The following is a 23,563-nucleotide window of genomic DNA, read 5'->3' on the forward strand; positions in this document are numbered from 1 at the left end:
TCGTACCGAAAGATCTCGCGTGACCATATAATTTCGGCTTCTCGCAGATGAGCCGTCTTCGAAACAAGTTGGCTTTGAAACGGTCTCCAAGTTCACCGGATATTTAAACTAACTTCCAAAATATCGGTTCGACTTCAAAATAACCTTTTCGTCGTCTGCAATATGTAAGTATTAACAAGGTAGTGTTTTAAAAGAAATTCGTATTATGGTTTTAGCGCAGGCAGTGCATTTATTCCGAACTCGTCTGCGATGGTATTGGTATATAAATAAATTCGGCCATTTTGAAATGCGGCCTTTCACAGGCAACGTAATGCGGCCTTTCACATGTCATGTAAGTTTACCATGCCAAAAAAGTAAAAACATGCAAACTTACTCAAGCAATTTACTTGAAGTTGTCCATTTTTCCAATGTTCGTGATATACTGAATGATGTTGGTGATTGTTTTATCTAAAAAATGACTTTTTGTCATGTAAAAGTTTAGTTGCTTGTGAAAGGCCCCGTTTCAAAATGGCCGAAGTTTATTTTCGCAAACCATGTATTGCCCTACCTTCTGTCGAATTATCGCCGGCCATCGCGGGAATCCTGGATACGGCGCAAGAACCGTCCCAACGTCTTCCATCATTGCTGACTTTGCGCCCTTTCTCATTTTCTGAGCCCTTTTTCTTCGATTGTGACGGGAAGGTGTAAACTGTGGACGAAAGTGTGGACGAAAGTGTGGACAGCGGCTTTTTACCCTATGTTTGATGGCCTGGCATTTCATTATCTTCCAGTTTATTTCATAGTCTTTGCAGTATATCATACCTTATAACACTTATAGTAAGTTGGTGAAAAGAAAAAGAAAAAAAGTTACCTTATAGTGGGTGATTTTGATCAAAGAGTAGACGGCATTTTTCGAAGTGCGCCTATCGGGGCTTTGACTTTGTGGACGGGGTGGACGCTATGTAATGAGATACAATGTGCACAAGTTATCAAAGAACTTGTTTAAAACTTGTTATTTTTCACAAGTTTAGATATTATTCTTACATAATCAACACTATTTTTTGAATGACAATGACGATATCATGAAGTTTTAGGCCAATATATTTGGCCCTTTCTCAAAACTATTTTGGGGATCCAAGATGGCGGCTCCAATGGTTAAGGTAGTGCCGTCCACACTTTCGTCCACACTTTCGTCCACAGTTTACACCTTCCCGATTGTGACGTCATGGTCATTGTTCGATGCAGGTTGGTACCAATCTCGTCCCCAGCAGTATTGCTGAGCGTAGCGGAATAGGTGGCAATAAACAGTGGGGACGGGGTCCATTTTGTCCCCCCGGAAAAAAGTAGTTTTTAAGACGCGGGCCATTTCAATGCCTATGAATGGGTCTATCCTCTTCCAAATACTATTTACTTTGAAGCCCTGTTCTTGATATCCATGTGCAGAGGAGTCTTTGGTGATTTTATGAGGCTAGCACCTGTGCCATTTGTAGCGGGTCTCGTGCCCCAGTTTGGCCTCCACATGTAACATACCTCCAATTAGTCAGGTCAATTTATGAAAAAAAGGCCCTTAACCCCAAAAAAATTGTAAGAAAAGGTTTTTCAACTGTTTTGGGTTCTATTGGTGGTCATTAACAACATACAAAAACTTTAGGACAATTTGAGACCCGTAAAGTGTTTTTTTTCAAGATGGCGTCCAAGATGGCCACCATTATCATAAAATGATTATATCTCACTTATTATTTATGCTAGAGCCATAATTTTGGTGTCTACACCCATGTTTTAGGGGCCAAGGAACATTTTGAGACTATTCAAAATATCATCAGGTTATTGGTTAAGCGAAAAATCCAATATGGCGTCCAATATGGCCGCCATTATAAAAAAATGATTATATCTCCCTTATTATTTATGCTATCGACATAATTTTGGTGTCTACACCCATGTTTTAGGGGCCAGGGAACACTTTGAGACTATCCAAACTATCGTGGAATGATTGGTTCATCAAAAAATGACCTCTATTATTGTTCAGTGTCATCAAAACTGAATGGTAAGAAAGTCAACAAGTCATGCGCGCACATCCATCTGATTCATTTTCTACCATTTTCAATGTCTAATGATATTAGGCTGATGAAGATACCTCTGGTAAGTGTCTTTGACACTTCTGATTTGGCCCTAAAGAAAAATGAATGAATAATAGAATGGCGGAGGAACAGCGTGCACTGTGGACAATGTCAACTCCAATCTCAGCGGAGTACAACTACGCCATGCAGGAACTGACCGAGCTGGCATACACAACTTAAGAAAGCTAACCAATCCAGAATGCAGCCGGTTGCGTCTGACCTATAGAAGTTAAAGGTAAAGCTCGAGAGTTGCTCCCCATTTTCAACACTGATAATGTTGTAAACTGTGAAGAAGCAGAAGAAGACGTTAATGTTCATGACTTTAGGAGAGTTGGAGAAAAAATCATAGATACCATGATAGGCCAGCCAGTTTCTCAATAGGTTTCAAGCGAAAGGACAATTGGAAGTACTGCGTCAGTGAAGGTAGCTGCAGAGAGAATCATTGAGCCCGGTTTCTTATTTCAACGCTTTCTGGTTGTTTCAAAGACAGGTGCTCTTTCATTAGAAGACGTTATGCAGTATGAACTCTCCAGTTCTTTTGATGCAAAGTAGGTGCATGCTTGGCAAACCGGACAAGCCCCAGCTTGCTGACGCTATTGCTGCCCATGCCGACAGTGCACCAGAAGTTGCAGAAGTTGAACACCAGGAAACCCCAGAACCCCTAGAGAAACTGCCACCTGAAACGGAACATTTCGTCCTGGATGGAGGATCCTTGCGGCAGCGTTTACCATGGAATCTTTTAGAAACGTATGGTTCAATAGCAAAGTCATGTGCAGACTTCACTATTCGTCGTTATTCTAAGGCCACGTACAGAAGTTGTATTTGACGAATACTTGGATGGTCCAGCTATCAAGGACAGCTCGCACCAAAGGCGAGGTAAGAACGTACATCCAGTTGTCAGTTTCAACCATGACACCATATTTTCAGGGAAGAAAGAGGATTTTCTTTCCAGGGACTGCAACAAGCAAAAAATGATTGATCTGATCAGTCAGACATTGCGTGATGCAGACTGTGAGAGGTGACCTATGCATCTGGTGACGCTGACACTGAGATTGTTAAGACTGCTGTAACTCGTTCGACGGCAATACTGATCTTCTGATACTCCTCCTCTTCTACGCAAAAGCTGCTGATAAAGACCTGTACGTACTTCCGTTTTGACAATGAAAAAGCTTGCGCGCCATACCATATCAACATGCTGAAGACAATTCTGGGAGTGAATTCTGTTCTCAGTTACTCTTCTTACATGCAGTGATTCAACATCCAGAAATGTCGGTGTCGGTAAAAAGACTGCTTTCCAGAAGCTTGTTAAAGGTGATACCACACTCTAGGCCTGTGCTAATGCACTTGTTCAACCAAATCAAGCAGCAGCTGAGATTGAAGGCAAAGGCTGTCAAGTAATGGCTGTAATCTATGGAGGCAAGGCAACAGACTCCCTTTTTGCATCATTACGGTACAGAGCATTCACGAAGAAAATAGTTAATTCGCCAATATTCGTCACCCCTAACGCCTACCACCAACAGCAGCTGCCACGAAATATCATAGCATGAGAGTATATTATCAAATAATGGTATGGACTGGACAAGACAATGATACGGATGCTTGTGATGAGTGGGGTTGGAAACTTAAAGGGAGTCAGTTGGTAGCATTTGACAGTGACTTTAATGCAGCTCCAGATAATCTTGCCTGCAGCAGCCAAAGATGTAGCTGCAGAGGATATGGTCTGCCTTGTACTCCTGAGGGTGGACCTTGCCAGCTGGACATTTATTTGTGACAACCCACATAATCAGACAGTAGATAACGAAAACGATGAGGATGAACAGAAATAAAACAATGACTTATGAACTTAGACGTAAAACCATGATGACAATGTTTGAGCAAAGTGTGTTGGTGTAGCGGCCATCTTGGATATTCCGCCAAACCAATCATCTTATGATATTTTTTATTGTCTCAAACTGTTCCTTGGCCCCTAAAACATAGGTGTAGACACCAAAATTATGTCTCTAGCATAAATAATAAGGGAGATATAATCATTTTATGATAATGGCGGCCATATTGGACGCCATATTGGATTTTTCGCTTAACCAATAATCTCATGATATTTTGAATAGTCTCAAAATGTTCCTTGGCCCAAAAAATATGGGCGTAGACACCAAAATTATGGCTCTAGCATAAATAATAAGTGAGATATAATCATTTTATGATAATGGTGGCCATCTTGGACGCCATCTTGAAAAAAAACACTTTACGGGTCTCGAATTGTCCTAAAGTTTTTATATGTTGTTAATGACCACCAATAGCACCCAAAACCGTTGAAAAACCTTTTCTTACAATTTTTTTGGGGTTAAACCATATATTGACCTGACTAAATCTGCCGCGCGAGGTCGGGCCTACTTCTGCGAGTGTCAATTTCGTTGGTTCCGATTCTAGGCCAGATAGCGCAAAAAAAGCCGAGATGACAATATGTTTTCGCATCAAATAAAGAAACTAAATACATTTGGCTCTCTGCTGGTAGTGGTGTCATTCCCAAAGCATTCGTTTTTAACCGATTCAGGCCCATTTGAAGATTGCACACATCATGCCATTTCTTGGTGATTTTTTGACCATTTCGTGGATCCAGGTGGTGTCAAAGGTGGTGCCCCCAATCGGTGCATATATGAAGTAAATGCAATGAAATTGCCGTAGATGTATTCTCTGGATTCCTACGATTCTAGAAATGTATAGATTATGGTGCCTGTGATGTATAATTAGGCCTGAGCAGAAGCAGAAGCAATGCCTTGTGTCGGTTGCCGGGGGCCTATTTGACGCAGCCCTTGATGCCGTCCTCCGCACTGTGTAGTGCCACCATAGGCAATATCGCATGGCAATATCGATGGGGACGAGCTTGGGTTGGTACATGGGATTTCGTATGAAATCGGGGCACTGCACTCAGACTGTAGGTAGGTAACTAGTCGGGGTTCAAACTGGAGTATTGTGTGTTGGGGCGATATTTGCTGTGTATTGTCATGTTGGTTGGAACTGCATGTGCATTTCGTGAAACATTTGAAACATTTTGGTTCATGAAACCCGGTCGAATTGATCATTTAATCGGGTTTAAAAAACTTGTCCGAAAATAGAAAAATTCCTGTGCATTTCTATACAGGAATTTCTATGGGTACTAATATCGGATAGGGCAATTTAAGCCCAATAATTAGTTTACAATGTAATCATGACATTGAGAGTAGTAATATGGAGAACAATGTCAATGGCATCCAGGGACGAATTTATTTTAATTTAATTTAGGGGGTGTCTGCCCCTTATTTTCAAGAAAAATAGTTGTTTTTCATGCAGTTTCACCATACAATATTCCATTATAAATACATACCATCCCAAGGCCTAGCCTGGTACCACTGGCCACCGTCAGATGCCGCTGTTGTTTTGACCTATTTTGACGTTTGTATTGACGAGACGGACGGAGGCCAGGTACCAGCCAATCTTCACGACTCGGAATTCAGAGTCACGAAAGCCGTTGATTTCTAACCGTGCGATTCACTTACACTAAAATCGTGTTATATGAAGACAAATTGGTATTGCTTGTCTTAATAAAGTGTATCTTAGTGTACTTATAATTACCGACGTAATCTTTGTTGAATATTTTGAAAGATGAATTTTTTACTTTTCGTTAAGAACCGAGCGCTTATAATCAACGGGTCACGCAAAAACAAATTCAGCCGGTCATATGTAGGTCATATGACGTCATTATCTATTTATAGACGGTGGCTGGTACCTGGCCTCCGTCCGTCTCGTCAATACAAACGTCAAAATAGGTCAAAACAACAGCGGCATCTGACGGTGGCCAGTGGTACCAGGCTACCCAAGGCCAAGTAAAATTAATATTGCTGTTTATCGCCCCGCCCGCCCCTAATTTGGCACCATCCCAAAAAAATTTATTTGATGTAAAATGTCACGAAAAGTCCTTGAATTGTACTTTTAATAAAAATCTTAGGCTTAAAGCTGATGGGTCAGATACACACTCGGATGTCCTGATCGTGCACTTGCGTACCCACAGGCAATTGTCTATATAGATTAGAAGTATGTGTAAACAGTTCAGTTCTCACAGACCAGCAGACAGCACCATCCATGCCATCACACTGACAACACCATCACTGACATCAGATACCATGTCCATATCCATGACCATGGTATCTGATGTTGTCAGTGATGGTGTTGTCAGTGTGATGGCATGGATGGTGCTGTCTGCTGGTCTGTGAGAACTGAACTGTTTACACATACATAATCTATCTAGACAAAGGGGACCAAACCCATTTAGCTAATAGATGGCGCTATCAGTAATACGGTCCTAAATGACGCAAGTTAACAACGTCACGTTGCGCAACACTGTCAGAGTTTGCAGTGTTGCTCCTTACGTTGTCAACGTCACTCACCTCGTCAACAGTGTGGGGACCATGTTACTGATCACGCCATCTACCATGAGTTTTGACCCCCATTGCCTCTGAGCGTACCTACCTGTTTTTACCCATCAGCTTTAACTGCATAATCCCCCACCACAGGGTCGGGGAACTTCGGAAGGATCAGGGTTAGGGCAAGTCACAATCTTTTTTGGAAGTGATGACCTTTTTTTTGGCAATGGTGGGGATTATGCAAAAATGTCAAATATTTATATGCCTTCTTCACTTTGCTGTTGCCATTTGGCAGGGCCTCCACTCTCACTGCAAAGGGGAATATCACAAAAAATAAAAATTTCCCCCACCCGCCCTAATTTTCAAAATCTTTCGGACGATACACTGCATATAAATTTTACTTGGCCTAAAATCCAACCCATGATCACTTCAGCCTATGTTTTTGTCCCACACCTCCCTTTTTCAAATGCATTTCCCGGTAGCCTATCTGAAAGAAATATTAAAGGAGGAGACCGCACTGGAAAATTTCGATCAGACATGTCAGCCTGCTGAAGAAAAATTCTATTTCTATCTGTACCGTGGGCTTCGCCAGGATTTTGAAAGGGGGGTCATTTTCCAAAGAAATCCTGATTTTCTCGTCAATTTTAAAGATTTCCCCCCCCCCGGGATGATGCCCATTTGTACAGATAGAAAATCTTCGTTCGGCACTTTCTTTATTGATAACAGGAGAAGGTAGTGATTTCCTAATGGGTCGCACTATCGCCATCAACTTTGACGTAAAAATCGGAAAACGCCAAAATGACACATTTTGACGCACGGTTTACTAATAGACGCAGTGGGTTAATCAGCTCACATTTGATATACACACGTAGTACAAGGTCTCCCGATCACAGTGCTACCATTTTTAGCTCAGCTGACAAGCTGAGCTATTCATATGAGTAAATGGTAGAATGAATGTCCGTCTGTCTGTCTGTCTGTCTGTCTGTCTGTCTGTCTGTCCGTTAAACAGGCACGTTTCAAAACTATGGTGGATAGACGATAGATTTTCCCTCTGAGGCATTGAGACCCTTCAGGACTCCTGAATAGACCAAATGTGGGTCCGGCAGGATGAGCGGTTTGGCCACTAGGTGGCACCGAGCGAAATTTTCCAAAAACTTTGCCAGCAGCTGATTTCTCCTAATTCTTCAAGTTGGGGATCATGAATCAAATCTAATCTTATAGAGCAAAGCTTTCTCTTTCATTATCAATAGGCGTGGTTCATGAATTTCTCACCAGGTGGTGTTACTGGCGCAATTTAGTGAGCACCCCCCCAAGAAGAGCATTTTAAATTTCGCGCGAGTTATCCCATGCGCAGCGAACGTCACGTCTCGGAGTCTGCGCAGTTCAGACGTAAGGAGACCATGCTATGGAATAGATCGCGTTCTGTCAATTCGGAGGTAAGTTCTCATTAAATCCACAATTTCACAGGCGATAATATTTGGCTGCTTGTGTTATTGCATGTTGATGACATTAGGGAAGGCTTGGATTGTTTAATTGGATGTGATTAATTTGAAATAGTTCGTCGACGATCGTTGAAAAACGATCTGCGAAATGCAGCTTGGTCTGAGAAACGATGTCAAAGTCCGGCTATAAATCATGGATTACTCAACAAATAACTCTTGTCACATAGCAGAACTAATGTGAATAAACAAGACAATAATAAACATCGTTCTGATATCATCGGGTAAGGTTGCCAATGTACATAAACAGTGTAATTGAGGATCCACTCCGGCGATTTGAAATGTCAACAAACAGTAAATGCGATAGCTGATACACACTGACACATGCACACTGTACATAGCGCAATGCTTCAAACGGGGCCGATTCATCACTCTTATCACAATGTATTCTCAATGAACTTCCTTGATCATTCGGCCCTAGCGCCTTATCAGTTGTTGTTGGCCTTGTATTTGATATAACACTTGGCTAGCTTAGCTATCTATCAAAATTAAAATGTTATCTCCTCATCATGTTTTGCAGGAATGATCTGCACTACTGCAGCTGCATTTGAACATATTTGGTGACCACATCACAGATGACCAAGAGAGAGGATCGAGCTATGACTTTGCACATCCCATCGACTTCGGTGTTCACCAGTGCAATCATCAGAAGAGCCATTCAATTTTAGTATTCAAGTATTTCATTCTGTAATACTTATCTCAAAATTGACTAAATAAAGAAAACCGCATGTGGCAGTTGGTTAAAAAAATCAAGTCTATCTGTTTAAAGTTTTTACTTGCTATCAACATTTCAATGGTGGCATTCTGCTAAGGTTTGTAAGAGTTTCACTTGACTTAAGCAGGGTGTACACTAGTAAAATATTAGCAACATTTTTACAACAATTTTGCAACAAGCCCTTCAAGGCCCTGTGTACACTAGCAACAAAATTGCGACAAATTAGCAACATTTTTACAACATGTTGGTAAATTGTTGCAAACTTTTTAGTGGGAACAAAGGGAAATAGGTATTTTGGAGGGAAAATGGATGATTCCAAGGAGAGAAGATGTGTTTTGAGTGCTTCTGCAGCAATTTTAGCTGTCATTGTTGAGAGACGGAAGAGGCGGCGAAATAACCAAAGAGAATATGGACCAGGCCCTGGATCAAAATGAGGGTGGATCATGGGGCATACCACTGCCTGTTAAAGGAGTTGCGGCTGACTGACAAGCCGTCATACAAAAACTTCCTGCGAATGGATAAAACTTCTAGAAAAGGTTTCATCACCCTACGAAGCAAGACACTCACTTGAGAGTTGCTATACCTGCTTCTTGTTCAAGTCACATGACTTCAGGTAGATCACATGACGCAAATCCTATTTCTGATTGGCTGAAGAGTTTGCAACATTTTTACAACATGCAACAAAGAATTGCATTGCATTTAATTTGCAACAATTTTACAACAATTTTACAACAATTTTACAACAATTTACAACATGTTGTAAATGTAAGACGCGTTTTGCTCTGTACACATTACGCAACATTTTTGCAACATTTGTTGCAACTGGAAATGTTGTAGAAATGTTGCTAATATTTTACTAGTGTACACAGGCCTTTAGGCAATAATAGAGTTGGGTAGGGCATTTTGTTAATGTTACCCTTTTAGTTGGGGAAACTGGTGCCTTCTGCATTAGGTGGACCCTACTTGCTCATCTGTCAGACCGGCCTCACTCGTCGGCAGTAGAGTTTAAGGTCCAGTCTGCGAGATTTACCCATTTCTACCCAGCCAAAAGCGGGTGATTGGGCTAGTCTCTCCATGTGATTCAATTCGCATGGATTCTTGTGTCCTGTGCTGAAAGGCTCCCTCCACAAGGGCAGACTACATCCGGTGGCACTAAAGTATGGAAGAAAGACAGAAGACGACCAAATTGCGAAAAGGATCATCATCATCATCATCATGGTAACAGCTGAGGATGAATCATGTTGCTGTGTGTAGAATTGATGGTCCAATATAGGTTAGGTTATCTGTTTGCGCACACATTGCAAGGGTGGAGCTTGCTTGAAGTAGATTGCGCCAGTCTACCGTAATTCACTGTTACACATCCAGTAGCTAATATCCTCAGGCTTTGAGTCCTTAGTTTAGTAGAGTTTGACGAGTAATGTAATATATACGAACAACGCGGCAACAACTCAGCTGAGCGCCAGGCCCTTGGGCCTCTTGTTTTAAAAACTAGTCCACTGTACCCGTTTGTGTATTTGTTTGTGCGCTGATATCTCCCTGACCGATGTATTTTTCATTCGTCACATAGGCCTACATATATAATAGAAACATTTTACAACTTGATTCCAAAAGCTTTTGTCTGAAGTGACAGGGCTCGAGACGTCGCATTGTGACGTCATGACCTCAGCAGACCTATCCTGACCTCGGAGCCGTGACGCGATCAGGTTCTGTCCGGAGTGACGTCGGCCGTGACGTGCATGACGCAACGGTGAAGTTGCCGCGCGGGCAAGCTGAATAACGTTAGATAAAACCAATAAACGGTGTTATAGCGTTTATAAGTCGGAAAATCAAAAATCGGGCTTCGTAAGGGCACTCTCGGGGCCTGTATTATACTCCATGCAAAATTCTGGGTCGGTAGGCCCATCGGTGAGGGAGTAAATCGCGGACAAACAAACAAACAAACAAACAAACTTTTCTCGAATTTAAAGGACTAGTCCACTGTACCCGTTTGTGTATTTGTTTGTGCGCTGATATCTCCCTGACCGATGTATTTTTCATTCGTCACATAGGCCTACATTTAATAGAAACCTTTCACAACTTGATTCCAAAAGCTTTTGTCTGAAGTGACAGGGCTCGAGACGTCGCATTGTGACGTCATGACGTGAGCAGACCTATCCTGACGTCGGAGCCGTGACGCGATCAGGTTCTGTCGGGAATGACGTCAGCCGTGACGTGCATGACGCGACGGTGAAGTTGCCGCGCGGGCAAGCTGAATAACGCTAGATAAAACCAATAAACGGTGTTATAGCGTTTATAAGTCGGAAAATCAAAAATCGGGCTTCGTTAGGGCACTTTCGGGGCCCGTAATATACTTCATGCAAAATTTTGGGTCAGTAGGCCCATCGGTGTGGGAGTAAATCGCGGACAAACAAACAAACAAACAAACAAACAAACTTTTCTCGAATTTAGTAAGGATTAACCCACTCTGTGCCTATGAATTGTGACGAATTGCTAGTGACATAAATTGGGTGTGGTCTTTACTTTTTAGCTCAGCTGACAAGCTGAGCTAGTCTAATGGCTAAGTGGTTGGGTGTCCTTCCATCCAGCCATGTTGGGCATTTTGTAACCGTACAACCCAGGCACTTCAAATCTGTTCTGATAAATAAGCACCGCATGAAATGTTGTTACGGAAAAAATTGCTGCGATTCGACTAAAAATCAGCTCACCACGGCCCAAAATGCGTAAATGTTAAAATAATTTTTTGCCGCTTTATTCAAGCAGATAGAAGCTTGAAGTAAAGTTAAAGAGGTCTGCTTGATATAGGAGTTTTAATATATAATAGATTAGTGTCGATTTATATCACCAGTTGGCGGTAGTGAGCAAAATTGTTGTTTGACCCCGGATGACCCCGGTTTAAATTTCCTGCGCCCCGAATTAACATGGGTCTACATGCGCAACCCGTATGCGCAACCCGTATCATCAATGAGCGGCGACCTTTTATTTCGACCGGAGCAATGATTTTGTAGGTGACTAACCTTTACGGAAATGTATTGTTGTACAAAACTTTACACGGTAATAGAAAAGATCAACCAGAATGTGTTCAAATGCCCTCAGAACGATGGGCTTAACGGAATTTGGTAAAAACAACTTTCGAATGGAGTATTCTTGAGACGGCCGACAAACGTATTGCTCCGTTGGCTGATTGATATGTGGCATCAGCTTTAACCACGCGCGCAAGCGTAATGAAGAGTCTTACTGCGCGGGAAGCAACTGTGCAATGAATAAATTATGCATATAGCGATGTGTCCATCGTCGGAGCGGATTGATATGTCAACATTGTTGCATTGTGCATGAAAGGCGATATAGGTCTTTCATTTAGTTTGAGAAAGATGCGTGTTGATGCGTTAATGATAACTGAAAAATAATTTGACGCTATTACTGGTGTTGTTATTGCCATTTTTTGCATGGAATGATAGATCATGAGCTCTTATCGACGTATTCAACATTGAGAGAAAGTAGGTCCGGATTTGGCAAGACGCCAGCTATCGCACATGTTCACGAATTGATTAGCGCTGGTAAGATGTCAGAAGATTTTATCTCAATATAACTTAGATTCTTTGCCAGCCATTGGCCATAGGAACTCTTATTTGGCGGAGCAGATTGTAGTATGAATCCCATAGCATTGTAGCAACATGGTGCCGTTTCAGGCATAATACATCCGGGATCCGGTAAATTTAGATCAATTGCCGAAGACGTCGACAACGAAAACGAAACATGCGAAAAATGGTGTTTTCTTGCACGTGTTTACTATTTCCTTGGAAGATCACTTATCGAAGACAACTTCAAATTTACTTCGACAGCAAGAGCAATTATCAAATGATCTCATATTGAAATAATTAGTGCAAATGAAACAAACTTTCCTCAAAACCAATTCCCCTATACTCGAACCTTCCCTCCAATGTACAAAATCTCTTATGCTGTAACCAAGGCATTTCTCGGACAGCAAATCATACAATTGGCATAAAACATCTGGAATACCCCACCAACTCATGCCACTGTCCACCTTAAGTGCAAACAATAACTCGCCCTCAGCTGAGCGCCAGGCCCGTGGGCCTCTTGTTCAAATTTTGCGTCAAAAACGGTCATTGAAAAAACGCTTCCCAAATCGTTATTGTTTATCATATTCAATCACGGTTTCTTGCATTGTGTTAGGGACATCTAGGACTACGTTCTCTCGTTAAAATAACTAAAAAATATTCAAGGACTTTCTCGTAAACTGACGTCAAAGTTTGACGTGAAAATTGTAAAATGCCAAAATGACACATCTTGACGCACGGTTTACTAATAGACGCAGTGGCTTAATCGCCTCAAATTTGATATACACACGTAGTACAGGGTCTCCCGATCACAGTCCTACCGTTTTTTTTTCAAATTAACCCACTCTGTGCCTATGAATTTTAACGAAGTGCTAGTGACTTAAAATGGGTGTGGTCTTTACTTTTTCTAAAACTGCGTCAAAAACAATCATTGAAAAAACGCTTCCCAAATTGTCATTCCTTAATATATTCAATCGCGGTTTCTTGCGTTGTGTTAAGGACGTCTGGGGCTACGTGTACCACTTTAAACAATTAAAAAAAATGCAAGGCCTTCCTTGTAAAAGGACGTCGAACTTTGACATCAAAATCGAAAAGGGTCAAAATACCCCCCCCCCCCCCGCTGTATTAATGAACGCAGAGGGTTAATCGTTATTTATTTCAATTGGACATATACTAGAAGGTCTCAGGATCGCTGCACAGCCGTTATTATTCAAATTAACCCTTTCCTTATGTACGAAATAGCGCAATTTGCAAGTGACCTAAAATGGGTGTGGTCGTAAACTTTTTCTAACTCGGCGCCACTTCCTGACGTTATTATTGCATATTTTTCCACGATTTAACTTGGTAACTATAGCCTTAGATGCCCTCGACAATATGCAAGTAACCGCTATTAAATATATTAAGGGGTAAAGTTTTTGGAAGTGTTTTAAAGGGTAAAATTTGGGGAAAAAAGTTGAAAATATGTCCTTACAAAATCCCGTTATTATTAGGCCCTGAAAGGGTTAACCAGAACAAAACTGGTCTTAAACGAACCCGAGACCTAGTACTACGCGTACAAATACAATTTATACCGAATTAACCCTTTGCTGGTCGTTTTAAAGGAGTTAGAAAAAGTTCATTTTCGTCAAAAATAAATTCGACGTCAAAGTTTGACGTCGAGTCCTGACGTCGTTGATGAACGTATTTCAATTTTCTTTCTTGGTAACTATAGCCCTCGATGTCCTTAACAATATGCAAGTAACTCCTTCTGATTATCTCAACGCATAAGGTTTCTAGAAGGGTTTCTTCAAGGTACCCTTTTGCACCATTTCTTGCACTATTGAAATATCGGGGGCCACGCCCCTTTTTGATAATTATTAAAAACAGTGATTACTAAGCCGGTAGTGGGTTAATTTGAACGAAACCGGTTTTATATTGTCGGTGACATCTAGCACTACGCGCACATACCAAATTTGTAGCGATTAACCCCTTGGGGTCCGATTGGCAAGGGGGTCGTTTTTCTTTAACTTTGTCGAAAAAACACTTTTCCAACAATATTTGACGTAGACGCCTGACGTTATCCTGGTACGTATCGACTCGGATTAAAGTTGTACACGTAGCACTAGACCTAAGGAACAATATGCAAGCAACCGCTTTTAAATATCTCTAAAGATAAACCTTCTAGAGGCCTTTTAGCTAGGGGTCATTTTGGTCAATTTTGAAAAGTTCAAGAAATCACGTCCAAACCATGTCTAACTCATCGAGGTATTTAACAGGGAAGGAGAGGGTTAATGCCATTGAATTTGGTATTAAGGTGAAGCAGAGATCAAGGACTACGATTGCACATCAAATCCGAGTCGATTAACCCCTTGGGTCGTGTTTGGGAGAGGTTTGAAAAAGTTCATTTTGGTCAAAAACGTAATCTATGTCAAAGTTTGATGTCATCTCCAGATGTCGTTGACGAATATTTTCCAAATAGTTTAACTGCTAACTATAGCCCTAGATGTCCTTAACGAAAAGCAAGTAACCGCTTTTAAATATCTCAACGCATAAGGTTTTTAGAAGAGTTTCTTCTAGGTACACTTTTGCACCATTTTTTGCACTTTTGAAATACCGAGTGCCACGCCCCTTTTTGATAATTATAAAAAACAGTGATTACTAAGCCGGTAGTGGGTTAATTTGAAGGAAACCGGCTTTATATTGTCGGCGACATCTAGCACTACGCGTACATACCAAATTTGTAGCGATTAACCCCTTGGGGTCTATTTGGCAAGGGGGTCGTTTTTCTTTAACTTTGTCGAAAAAACACTTTTCCAACAATATTTGACGTAGACGCCTGACGTTATCCTGGTACGTATCGACTCGGATTAAAGTTGTACACGTAGCACTAGACCTAAGGAACAATATGCAAGCAACAGCTTTCAAATATCTCTAAAGATAAACCTTCTAGAGGCCTTTACCTAGGGGTCATTTTGGTCAATTTTGAAATGTTCAAGAAATCACGTCCAAAACGTGTCTAACACATCGAGGTATTTAACAAGGAAGGAGAGGGTTTATGCCATTGAATTTGGTATTAACGTGAAGCAGAGATCGAGGACTACGATTGCACATCAAATCCGAGTCGATTAACCCTATGGGTCGCGTTTGGGAGGGGTTTGAAAAAGTTCATTTTGGTCAAAAACGTAATCTATGTCGAAGTTTGACGTCATCTCCAGACGTCGTTGACGAATATTTTTCAAATATTTTAAATGCTAACTATAGCCCTTGATGTCCTTAACGAAAGGCAAGTAACCGCTTTTAAATATCTCAACGCATAAGGTTTTTAGAAGAGTTTCTTCTAGGTACACTTTTGCACCATTTTTTGCACTTTTGAAATATCGGGTGCCACGCCCCTTTTTGATAATTATTCCCCTGTGCCTTACGGACGTACGTTGAACGTCCGAATCAATGGAAATAACGACAAACCACGGCACACTACATACATGAAATGTGGACGTACATCATACGTCTATAGGGCACATCAATTACCAAAAAGTGGACGTACATCGCACGTCTATAAGGCACCCTAAGGGCTAAGGGGTTAATTTAATTTCCTTAGCCCTTTAAATACCCGGGTCTTGATACCGTCATGTAGCACAAACCACGGCATTCATTTTGATACCAAAACGAACATTTTCCACCCAGTAATAAGGAAGATATGGCATTTTTAACACTTTTCCCCCCTAAATACTGATTTTTTCCCACGGCAAAAGGAAGCATGTGCCCAGAAAAAAGTAGAAAAAAACTTAATTTTTGGCTCACCGTAGGGGAGTCTATGTAATACCGCAGTGTCCGTCGTCCGTCGTCGTCCGTCGTATCCTGTTTCAAAAACAGTGGCACGTTTCTTAACCGCTAGGCCTATGAACTTGAAACTTTGTACACAAGACCCCCTAGGTCAGATGACCTGTGACACTAAATTTCGGTCCGATCTGATTCTCAACTTGGCCACCAGGGGGCCGAATATGGATAACTAAAAAGTGTGATATCTCGCTTATTAATGACTTGTTTTCGATAAAACTTTATTGGTAGGTACTCATAGCAAGGATACATCATATATTATACGTGTTTTTAATTTGACCTACTTTTCAAGGTTGCAGAGGTCAAATGGCGTAAATTGGCCGTTTTAGTGTAACTATGGCACGTTTCTCAATCGCCACAGCTATGAACTTGAAACTTGGTACATATAACCCCCTATATCAGATAACCTCTGGTGCTGAATTCCGGTCCGATCTGATTCTCAACTTGGCCACCAGGGGGCCGAATGTGGATATCGAAAAAGTGTGATATCTCACTTATTAATGATTTGTTTTCGATAAAACATTTGTGGTAGATACTCATAGCAAGGATACATCATATATCATAAAGGTTTTTAATTTGACCTACTTTTCAAGGTCGCAGAGGTCAAATGGCGTAAATTGGCCGTCTCAGTGTAACTATGGCACGTTTCTCAACCGCCACAGCTATGAACCTGAAACTTGGTACATGTAACCCCCTATATCAGATAACCTCTGGTGCTGAATTTCGGTCCGATCTGATTCTCAACTTGGCCACCAGGGGGCCGAATGTAGATATCTAAAAAGTGTGATATCTCACTTATTAATGACTTGTTTTCGATAAAACTTTTGTGGTAGGTACTCATAGCAAGGATACATCATATATCATATGGGTTTTTAATTTGACCTACTTTTCAAGGTCACAGAGGTCAAACGGCAGAAAGTGGCTGTTAGAGTGTAACTTTGGCACGTTTCATAATGACTGAACCTATGAACCTGAAACTGGGTATACATGGCCGTATAGGTCAGATAACCTCAGATAACACATTTCCGTCCAATCTGATTCTCAACTTTGCCACCTTGGGGGCCAAATCTGAAAGCTTTAATTCAAGAATTGTGATTATTGCTTTTTAACTAATTGCCCAATTGCCACCAGTCTGATGAACATGGGACCAGCTAACCCACCATACAGTATTACTTGCACATGGTTTTTGATTTTACCTCATAAAACTTCCATTTGGCTTCATACTGTAGCACTTTCTGTAACTAGCGTGAATTAGTTGTCTACTAAATATACTTACGGTGAGCACAATGGCCCCCGGCCGTTTCATTTAAATTTTTAACCCCCTAAAACCTTAAAAAAATTAATTTTTAAAAAAAATTAATAACTTCGTTACGTAACATTTTTTTTCAATAAAACCTAGATATTTGTGACCGGCATCAAAAGTCCTTTCCGAAAATATATACTTTAACCCTTTTATCTCTAATTAATTTTTTAACACTTTCTACGTCAACTTTCGTGTCTGCTTGAAACTTTAGGGTGTGACAGGATGTGCCTAATTGTTTTACCCCTCCAGGAAACCCAACTTTGGGGCTAGCCCCAACTCGAAATTGATGGGGTGGGTTCGGGTGGGTCTACCCCATATATCTTGGGGGGGTTTGGGGGCTTGCAGGTTTCGGTGTAGCGGCTGAAATTGTCACAACCGGGGCTGAGCTAGCGACGAAATAAAAAAAGTGGGATCGGAGACAGAACCCCATAACTTTGCAAAGGGTTAATCGATAGGCCTGAAATGTTAATAGGATGGTCGATAGGGCCTAAGGAAGGCGTGCACCAAATTTCATCGAAATTGGTTGGGGGCAAGTGGTCGAAACCCATTTTAAAGAAAATGGGATCCGATGGACTCGGAGACGAAAAGTCCACGAACGTCTTTTCGAGGTGCTAGTTAGGGCTAGGGATACGGCAGCTGTATCCCCCACCATTGAAATTCTAAAGGTACGGCAGGAAGTGCCGTACTCTTAGCCGCTGTGGCTAGGGGTATGGCAGCTGTATCCCATCAATGAAATTTTAGATAATTATTTAATTTCTAATTGACTTAACTTTTCCCCTTCAGATATGCCCGGGAGAAGGTGATGACTGCATATAGATCATGGCAACAGAGCAGGAGGAGTCAGCCGGGCCTAAGTCCTATCCCTTCTGTGTAAGTGAAGGGATGCATCCCCCACTATGGGACTTAGTGGGATGGGGGTTTTGTAAAATCAAAAAGACCAAAATTCCCAACCCCCTGGGCTTGCAAAACCCCAGGTGGTTAGGTCTAAGTTAGGGAGCGACTTCATGATGGGGGGGGGGGATTTTTAAAAAGATAAAAAGATTTTTGAAAAAAATATCCCGTTCAAACCAAATCTTCCTACCCCCCCCCCTCCAGCAGAGTTAAATGGTCGCCCCCTTACCCTGCATTTGATCGAAATGAATAATTTGGCCAGGCTGTGTGAAAAAAAATTGGCTTTAATATGTTGCAAAAAGAAATACAATGCATGTATTTCGTTATTAGGTAAAATTCTACAGGCGTTGGTAACACAGCATGGGCCCTTACTTCGACTGTTTTGTGAAATCATCTCTGTTTGTTTTCAGGGTTGGTTTAGAGACTTAGATATCAACAAGCAGTGCATAGTGGAGGTACCTCCTTTCAACAAAGCATATTATCCCGAAGAAGTCACGTTCAGTAATTCCAAAGGTGTGTCCAGCTGCAAGTTCTCGGAGGGCGTGAGTGTAGACCGGGAATGGCATGAAGAAAACATCCTGCAGGAAGTTAAAGAGGTTTGCCCAAACTTTCCAAGTAGTACAGCAGATCACTCGACACTGACACGATTACTGACAGAAGGGGATTACCGGTTGGACGTTCAAAGATCAATAATTAAAGCATTTGGCGATCCCAAGCCATCTGGTGGGTACCAAATTAAAACATAATACAGCTCCAACTCCTTTAATTGCCTTGGCGGTACACCAAGCCCAGATTGGAATGCGCCAAGCCGAAAAATCTGCTATTATGTACCGCCAAGGCCAATTTCTATACACAAGGCTAAAAAATCCTGAAAATTCCATTCTTGTTGCATTGAATTGTATAAGAGATGAGGATAATGTAAAAATAACATCCCAGGGACTAGTCGGCTGATCAAGAGTTGGAGAAGGCTGAAACATCGAAATTGTGCGCTGACCAAGGTTTGAATTTGGCGATTTTTTTTCTATAAATCCAACCTGTCAATTTTTCAATTCTGTTCCAGGCACTGCAGAAGAGCGTCTGCATTATTATCTGCAGGAGTTATTTGTCTCAAACGGTGGGAACGCTTCTGCAAAGAACATGCTGCAAGAGGTGTTCAACCCATTACTAGGAGACCTGGTTCAGCGTATTCCACTTCCGACATCACCAGAATGTTCAAGATACTTTTTCAGGGATAAATGGACAGATTACTCTGAGGTACAGCTTTCACCAGGTTCATCGACGTTTGAGCCTGATGTGGATGAGAAAAAACCGAAACTCGTTGTGCCTGATCTAATCATCTTTCATCCTCATCAGCCACGTTTCTGCCTCAATGTTGAAGTAGGTTCCGATAAAGCAACAGTATCAGACGCTATCCATCAGTGCTTCCAACAAATGATGACACAGATGCATTTTCAAGATGTCCATTTTGGACTGGTGATTTACCCAACTGAGTGGAGTTTGATATTTGTGTCAAAGCCTGGACAAAAAATCTTTCGAATGAAGAAGAGCCTGTTTTCGAACAGATGCAGAATTTTGGATGTAGAGTCATTCATTTCCATGGTAAGGTGGACAGAATGCATTTTGAAGTGGCACACACAGGCAGTGTCAGCGCAGTAGAGTGAGTGTGTGTACCACTTCAAAATTGATTTTACGTAACATTTTACATAACATTACGTTACATTATTATTATCTTAGTGGCATCTACATGTATTAAGAGCCATTAAGTCTTGATTAAGAACAATTTCAATTTCATTAATACAATTAGATGAATAGCGCATGCAGGTATCATCCGCTAATATTCGTGCATGACTGGTCAAATCCTGATAAATATCATTAATATAGACGGAAAAAAGCAGGGGTCCCAGGACAGAACCTTGTGGAACGCCTGCATTTATATTCATCAAGGTTGAGGAGGAACCCTTAAGCACAACTCTTTGTTGCCTGTTAGATATGTAATCTGAGAACCAATTGTATTGTATCATGTTTCCTATTATCTGTATGTTTCGTTTGGTATGGTCCATCTATGCCCTGTGACATCTTAGGGGATTGTATGGTGGTGGTGGGCTCATTCTGCCATTAACCAGCCAACTTCATCATGCTGAAGACTATGCATGGTTTTGTGGTTTGCACATGCATCGGCGATAAAAAAAAAGTGCTGGTAATAAGCGTAAACAAGTTTGCAAATAAGGTGGCATTAAACGTATATACAGTTTCTTGTTGTGTATACCCTTATACTTTAATATGATGCCGTTATTGAGCTGGGAAAATTTGTACTTTAGTCTTGAAATAACAAACCAGGACAAGTCATGACTTTGAAACTGGCTATATTTTGAAACATCTGACATCAAGATGGGAACTGAATAATTGGCAGGGAAATCAGCTCCCTATTCTACAATTGAACTGGTTCTGAGAATGTTTTCATTTAGATACTTACAATGTATGTTCAGGTTAGGTCAGGTCAGGTTACTACTTTGGCATGCTACTGGAAGAGCAAGAACTTTTTGATGGAGAGTCATTCATCTCCATGGTAAAATGGACAGAGTGCATTTTGAAAGGCACTGTCAGCGCAGTATAGTGTGTGTACCACTTCAAAATGGATTTTGCTTTACATATTCATCCAAATAATGACACAGATCAGACTACCATAGTAGTATTAAATATATCAAAAAGGGAAAAAAATCGAAAACGAGGTAATCTCGCGAGCAGGCAAAGTGCTGTACATTAGCGGATACGATTCACGTGTAAAAAGTTGACCTGGGCGCGGAGGTTTTCTGGTTCCGGGTCAACTTTTTTTCGCTGACGGTATACACACACAGATAGCCTCTAACCATTGAGCTCGCTCCAAAGAGAGCTCCCTATAAATCTATATTAAGAATAAGCCCTTGACCTGTTCAACTGAATTAGGTTGTATTATTGCGCTGAGTAGTGTTGACATAGGCCTATTGTGTTCATTCTGTGGAGGAAGGTAGGAAGATGTTTTGCTGATGTATTGCATCCCTCTGTGCTCAAATCACCTCTAATGCAACCGGGGTATAAAAGGCTGAGAAAATAGGTCACCTTATCATTTGCTGTTTGAGCATCATCCGGAGAGCTTCTCACAGTGCATCATGTCATGCATTATGGCACTATGCATTGGCAATCGCCCCATCAGACTGATGGGATGTTGCATCTCACCCTGACACTACTCTAAGGATATACCAATAGCACTATACAAAATGAGTGCTGAAACCTGGTTTAACTTGTCTTGAAATGCTGAAATATATTGACATCTGATTTTTGCCTGCAGTCAGCCTATATACACATGTATGTAGCCTATGTGTAAAATGTACACTGAGTGATAGACATCCACGAAATCTTGGAGTCAGCCGTCAGGGGGTTCAAATTGGCCATCTTCAGGTTACTGATAAGCACAGTAAGGGCACTGGGTCATGTTTGTTTCAGTGCTAAATACGTAAGCATGTATTTTTTCGAGGGCTATTGGCAACATCATGTAGGCCTAGGCCTACTGTGTTGATCTCGCCTATATATATAGCAGATGCCTATTTGTAAATACAGTCCCTTTAATCGGACAATTTCTGACCTAATCCAGAGTTTACGGAACCAGGGTTTAATTATTTCGTTATAAAGCAACGTTTTGCAAGTCACATCCAGGAGTTTAAGTTCCTTTACACTATGGAGTTGTATACAGTTGATGCCCTTGAAATGAAATGAAGGTGTGTGCATGTAGTAGTGTTGATGATTATGCTGGGACTTTAAGTATGTTAATAAATGTATACCACTGACTGCCAATAGATCTGTGTAATGAAATCCCTTTTTTATACTTGATTAAATGCCGTCAGAAATCAAAATCGCTTTTTTCACTAAATTCACCTTGGTAAATAGCAATATTCGTTATCGCGCGCTTCAACATTCCCATGCCACCATGGGGGCATCTTTTTGTTCTCCCCTATGGTTTCTTTGTCCTCACTCTAGAACTGCTCATCCGGCATTTTAGTGGCATGAAGGCCTATGGTCTGAAATTTTCCCGGTTGATTTTGGGCCAAATGAAATTTTCCCGGTTGATTTTGGGCCAAATTACATTGTAAGTGACAAACATGAATTTCTGTATTGTGATGACCACCTAGTACGTAGGTTCCCTATCAATTTTGGCCCAACCCAAAATCCATCATCGCTGCCAGGAACTGCCACTCCTCTGCAACTCCGTTGGTCTGCAGACACCATCCTGTTGCCGCGAAAGCGGGTGAAAAAAAACCAAGTACTCAGTCGGATTGGAAGAAGGAGACAGATCTGAAACTCTGCGGTATGATGACCTAGTGTAGAGGAGGATCCCTATCGATTTAGGGCTCGACTCAAAATCTGTCATGGCCGCCAAGCCGCCATCTTTGTTTTTCACCTTCCCCTTAGCAATTCAAGGGCCGGTCTAGTCACATGCAACTTGTGTGTTGTGATGTCCTTGGGTAGAGGAGGATCCCTATCCAAAAAGGAACATAGCCATCACCTTTGTTTTTGGCATTCTGCCTCATAACTTGATAAAAAGTGCCAACCCTTTTGGTAAAGGTACAATGATGGAAATTTCTTTTTACCCCTCCCCGCGGCCAGTGGCATGGCCGAGGGGTATTGTCGTCATCTGCCGTGTCTGTCTGTCTGCCCATCGAGACCACGTAAACGCTCTAACTTGAGACTGCTTCAAGATTTTCTTTTCATATGCGGTATATGTAAAGCTTATCAGTACGAGCAGGTCACTATTTAAAATCGTCTCGATCCGATTCACCTTTTCACCCCTAGGGGGCATTAGCTGAAAACACAAAATTGGCAATAACTCCTATTCAACTGGACCGAATTTCAAGAAATTCACACGGTATGTGTATCTGCTAAGGATCTATCATATATTACACAGGTTTTTGGTTTGACCTCATTTTCAAGGTCATAGAGGTCAAAGTTCAAAAGCCCCTTGACCAACGAGGTGAACACTCTAACTTCAGACTCCTTCAGGATTTCCTTCCAACATGTGGTAAGGGTAATGCATTTCAGTGGGAGCAGTGCGGTATTAAAAATTGCCCCCATCCAATTCAAAAAGTGCAATCACTCTTATAAAAAACTTGAGGGAATTCCATGCAAATACTCTGCCTCGGGCCGAGGGCGAGGGGTATCACATGCGACATAGCACGGTATTTTAAATTAAGAATATACGTGTAGACTTGAGATCAATTTTAGTGGAATTTAAGATCATAT

At 41.4% G+C, this 23,563-nt stretch overlaps 1 protein-coding gene across 1 annotated transcript; it reads left to right on the plus strand.

Moving 5' to 3' along the window:
• Positions 1–86: 86 nt before the first annotated feature.
• LOC135487270 (uncharacterized) lies at positions 87–22,138 on the plus strand. Its single transcript, XM_064770803.1, has 4 exons — positions 87–164; positions 18,185–18,271; positions 18,703–19,015; positions 19,353–22,138. Exons 2-4 carry the CDS (start codon positions 18,221–18,223, stop codon positions 19,946–19,948), a joined length of 960 nt encoding a protein of 319 aa, XP_064626873.1. The 5' UTR covers positions 87–164; positions 18,185–18,220; the 3' UTR covers positions 19,949–22,138.
• Positions 22,139–23,563: the final 1,425 nt, after the last annotated feature.

This window comes from Lineus longissimus, chromosome 4 (genome assembly GCF_910592395.1).
Source record: "Lineus longissimus chromosome 4, tnLinLong1.2, whole genome shotgun sequence".
Lineage (NCBI taxonomy): Eukaryota > Metazoa > Nemertea > Pilidiophora > Heteronemertea > Lineidae > Lineus > Lineus longissimus.